General features: G+C 43.5%; 1 protein-coding gene across 1 annotated transcript in view; it reads right to left on the bottom strand.

Annotated features, from left to right (window-relative positions):
• Positions 1 to 634: 634 nt before the first annotated feature.
• The window catches only part of SH2D1B (SH2 domain containing 1B), a 31,696-nt gene continuing 26,933 nt past the window's right edge, over positions 635 to 5,397 (bottom strand). The window contains exon 4 of the mRNA XM_004385753.2: positions 635 to 3,053. Coding sequence (XP_004385810.1) covers positions 3,016 to 3,053 — 38 coding nt within the window. The 3' untranslated portion in view covers positions 635 to 3,015. The remainder of the gene's footprint in view (positions 3,054 to 5,397) is intronic.

Genomic DNA, 5,397 nt, shown 5'->3' on the forward strand with positions numbered 1-5,397 from the left:
GCAACACTCTTATTCAGGTCACAGCCTAGATCTGATGTAAGAGGAGTTTCCCTGGGGTGTGCCCTGCATCGCCTTTTATCTTAGAGACAAAAGGAGAGAGAAGTGAGCAGAGAGAGAGGGACCTCATTACACCAAACAAGAAGAGCCAGGAGTGGAGTGCATCCTTTGGACCTGGGGCCCCTGTGCTGAGAAGCTCCTAGACCAAGGGAAGATTGATGACAAGGACCTTCTCCCAGAGCCGACAGAGAGAGAAAGCCTTCCCCTGCAGCTGGCACCCTGAATTCAGACTTATGGCCTCCTAAACTGTGAGAGAATAAATTTTTGTTTTTTAAAGCCATCTACTTGTGGTAATTCTGTTATAGTAGCACTAGATAACTAAGACACATGGCTTGGCTCAGGCACACCTTAATCCAAAGTGACATCTTTGCTTTTTAACCCTTACAAGAGGTCTTTTGCAGCAATACCATTTATGTAAATGTAAAAGATAGATATTCACAACCAACACTATATATTCTGCAAGGGCACATACATACCCAAGGACATATAGCAGATAGTATAGAACTGGTTTCTATTGGTGGGAGTGAAAATTGGGAATGGGGATTAGACATGAAGTCAAGAAAAATGAAATAAAACAAATGAAGGGCCTTGCATGATCTAATGGTTAGAGTGAATTAAGAACTAAGGAGTGTGATTAATTCAACTCTTCATACCTAGCTGGGAACAAAAAAGAAGATGATTCCCACTGTAATTGTTAAGAGAGTAGAATCCTATTATCCTTGACTTGGAAAGTACCTTAGCAGTCAGCCAGTCTAATCTCTTCCCAGGGCAAGAATCCTCTCTCCTACATCCTTGGAAAATATCACACTCAACTTGAACTACAACATAAAATGTTAGAGCATAAGGATAGCTCTAGTGGGTCCAGAGTTCATTCTTATATTTGACTGAAAACTGCTGTTCTATGAACAACCAGTCATTGGTCCAAGTTCTGCTGTCTGGCATTGTACCGAGTGATTCTACTCCCTATTTCACAAAACAGCACTTCAAACACTTGTAATAGCTGTTACAGTTTCTTAAGTCTTCCCTCTTCCAGTCCCACACACCTAGGTATTTCAGCTGTTCCTAATGTTACCTGGTATTCTGGGTCTTCAAAAATTTCAGGGATTTACAGCATGACATCAACATCAGCCATTAAATGTGGCTTGCTCATTTGAGAAATGTACTGAATGCCCACTATGGACCAAGTATTGTGCAAGATGCTATGCATAGATGCTTGGAAAAGAGGAAATAACTTTTAGGAGCGCGATAATGAAAGGATCTTGATCAAATTTTCCCCATGTAATGGATTTTGAAATTTACAAAACTCAAGCAAATCTCTGTTATCCAGAATGAGTGACTACCTTTTCTGGACTGATGTATCCATTTATTCAAAAAATACTATTGAACATAGTTTCTGAGCTAAGGATTGCTGTAGGCTCTGGAAACTGGGACATGCTTCTTAACGCCATGGAAGGAGAATCAAAGACATAGAACAGAACCCCAGGGAGTTGGCTTACTTCTTTTGTTCACTGAACCAAGGGGACTTGGCACCCTTAGCTCTCTGAATATGGCTGCTTTTTGCTTTTCGTTTAGTTGGAGTCTCAAGGTGGTGCAAACGGTTAATATGCTGAGCCGCTGACAGAAAGAGTGAAGGTTCAAATCAGCCATTGAAAACCCTGTGGAGCACAGTTCTACTCGGAGACACATGGGGTCACCATGAGTTGGAGATGACCTGATGGCAATTGCTTTTGTTTTTAGTTGTTAGCAGCCATGGATTGTTGTGACCCGAGAGCACAAACAACCTGGCTTACTGGCCATTGGGGTAAAAGGAAACACTCTGATTTGAAAATGGGGAACAGAAAGGGCATAGATAGGATTCGGTACGTTCTGAACTAACCAGGTTTTAGTTAACATTTTGAACCAGCAGAGAAATTCAAAGGGACGTAGAAACCAATTCAGCAAATCCTTCAGGAATGGGCTTCCAGTGAGTAACTTCCATGAATTTTTCCTGGGCACAAGCTCTGTGTAGCACACATTTCTATACACTGTGGAGGATACCAGGAAGTCCCAGCCTTGCTTTGGTGGCCTGTCCTTAGAACCTAGTGGAGAACCAGAGTCACACATAGGAGAATATCTTTTTCACTCTCCACATACATCACTGTAGAGAACCATCCATGCAGCAGAGGTGGTTGGTGCAGAGGTGGAATTAGGCAAAACCAGGAAGAAACTGCTTCCAGGGCAATGTTCGGCAGGAAGATCGACATTAAAAAGGAGAAGAGCTGAATGGGCAGTAACGCAGGCTGAGGGAGAAGGGTGGGTGAGAGTTCTATCAGCTGAACTGTAAAGTCAGGGTTCCCACGATTACTGAGACCAGTGCAGGCAGGTGTACAGAATGTGATGGCTGGTCCTGTATACATCTTTATCGCTCTGGGACTTTCCAACACCACCTGATAAAACCAGCCCAGCAGAGAGCTGGGACAGTTGTGTATCCTTTAGTCTAGCCACTTGCTTTATAAGCGAGGAAACTCAGACCCAGAGAGGGGAAGTGTTTGTTCGAAGTCCCATAGCCAATGATGGAGGTAGGACGGGAACTCAGGGCTTGTAACTCACCGCCAAGTGCAGTCTCCTTTGTATAAAGCTGCCCCTCTGATTGCCCAGTTGGAAAGAGGGTGTCAACCATGATGTAATGATAGTGCTTTTAACAAGTCGAGAAGAATAGGTTCAGGGTTCAGGCTATCCCACTCCATGAAAGAAGAGTGAGAGGTGGAGAGGGGTTTCGAAGCTTCTCATGCTGTATGCCTGGGAGGCAGGGACATGGGGAGTGACATCTCTAAGGCTGGAGGACAGAACATCTTCAATTACCTAGACCAAGAGAGGCTGAATTTATCCACAAGAGTTTGGCATTCCAGATCTGTACCTACAGGAGAAGCAGGGTCACTTCATCTCTTCTCTAACTTGCTTTGTCCAATCTCCTTATCTTCAAGGCAAGACTTCCATATAATCACTGTTAGCATTCGCTGGAAAAACAAAAAAATCCAGAAGTCACACCAACCAACCTCATAAAAGGGATAGAAGACCTCTTTCCAGGCACGGGGCGATCTCACTTACACATCAAAGTGATATTTTCTAAGGCTGGGGTACCACAGGGATTTTCAACATTGAGAGTTCCTTCAAAAATCAAGCCTCAGAGCTTCTAGCACCAGAGGTCTCCATCCACCAGCAGAAACCTTTGCCTGTCTCAGAGGAAAAACATCTGAAGCTTGTATGAAGGAGGCAAAGAAAGATGAGGCTGATGGGCAGATGTTGCCTCTTCAGTAGCTGAGGATTTGGGAACTCACTCTGAGAGGGCTGACCAAGGATGGAAAATTGCCGTGGTGGAACTCTCACCTAGTTCTTGGGGGAGATCCCTGAGGGGTGCCCCTCTTGGGATTTGTGATTATTTCATCATTACTCAGAAAATAAATATCACCAACACCCCAACCACCTCCAGTTCTCCATCCAGGTTTGCCCTAGACAACTAAAGGCTGCAGCATATCTAAAGGCTCTGCACCTTTATACTTACATACATTTTATTCTAGAAGTTTTGGTGGAAAATGGCCATGTGACCATGTCTGCAGCTGGGCCTATAGAAAGTTTTGTGTGTGTATGGGTGCACACTCCCCTCAGGTAGTGAAGGGGGACAGTGAAACAATGACACAATACAATGATAGGGGAGTTTTTATTTTAATCATTAAAAACCCAAACCTAGTCTTGATAGGGACATGAGAAGCTTGTTGTGGCAGCCTAAAGGGCAGCTTTGTTGTCAAGAGAGTCGAATGGATGTAGGGTAATTTCCTGTTCCTGGAGAACTCTCTGCCCTCTGCCCTTCTCCCTGCCTAGCACATCAGCTCCCATCACCATCACCTGCCCACTGATAACTGAAATCTTCAATTGAGAATATCACCGTACATTCCACCATTAGAAAGCAGGATTAAAATGTAAATGCCTCAGGAAGTCTGAGTTAAATTCAAACCAAGTTGCACCTGACAGATACCAAATTATTTTGAGAGCAGATTTCAAGAGATGTGGGTAGGCAGGAGGAGTTACTTGTGATAGGATTTCAGGGGTCTCAGCACGAATTCTCTGCACTCAAATTTACCCATTTTCCACCATGGGGGCGTATCTGAAAAAATTTGTCACCTAATACTTTATAAATAAAGGTTTAACAAATATCAACCAAAATTTCATAGGTTGAGCCATGGGGAGGAGGTTGACGTGCTTCTCTGTCCATTTATTTGCAAGTGGTTTGCACAAGGTCACAAAATGAATCTGAAATCAGCCCTTTGCCCAAGAATCACTTTTGCTATCTGTGATGGTTAAGATTGTGTGCCAATTTGGCTGGGCCATGATTCTCAGTGTTTCAGCAGTTGTATAATGTTGTATCACTTCCCTGTTGAGATTTGATATGTGATCACCCCCATGATGGGATCTGCTGTGAGTAGCCAGTCAGTTGAAAGGGAGTTTCCTTGGGCGTGTGCCCTGCATCTGAATATAAGTGGACTTTCTGGCAAGGCTCAGGGGCTTTTACTCACTCTGGATCCTGCAGCTGGCTCCTGTTTGTCTGACCTCTGGTTCTTGGGACTTGAGCCAGCAGCTCACCTGTGGTCTTGCCTGCTGATCTTGGGATTCCTTGATCTTCATAGCCTGTGAGCAAGAGCCCTGCTCTCCAACCTGCCGATTTCAGGTTTACCAACCCCTGCGGCTATGTGAATCAGGAGAAGCCTCTATCCTGATCCACGGACTTGGGATGTTCCAGCCTCTACAACCACATGAGCCATTTCCTTGATATAAATCTATGTATACACATTTATACACTTTACTGGTTTTGCTTCTCTAGAGAATCCAGCCTAAGACACTATCCTACTTGTCTTGGCATAGAAAGCTCCAAGTCTTGGCTACCTTCAAGGATTAGAAAACCAATAATGAGAAATGCCTCTTAGCAGGATGAAGCTCTTTAGAGAGACCATCCTAGAAAGAGGCATTTCTTGGTATTTGTTCTGCCCATTGTTCACCTGCCATTTCATATGAATTAGGTTTCTAACAAAAATCAGTGCTTTTGTTTCTGTTCTTAACCAACAATAATTGGTTTGTTTAACCAATGGCTACTGCTTTTCCTTAGTTTTGTCAGCCTCCAAGTGATAATTTGTTGAACATGGCAAATTAGTGAGTTATATTTGTGCTTGCTCTCCTAAAGCTCATCATTTAAAAATAGCTCTTTCTTGGACAGTACTAGTCAGACAAAGGTCTAATCTCCATAATCTACAAGAAAATCCAACACCTCTACAACAAAAAGACAAATAATCCTATTAAAAAATGGGCAAA

Source organism: Trichechus manatus, unplaced genomic scaffold (assembly GCF_000243295.1).
Source record: "Trichechus manatus latirostris isolate Lorelei unplaced genomic scaffold, TriManLat1.0 scaffold00145, whole genome shotgun sequence".
NCBI classification, from domain to species: domain Eukaryota; kingdom Metazoa; phylum Chordata; class Mammalia; order Sirenia; family Trichechidae; genus Trichechus; species Trichechus manatus.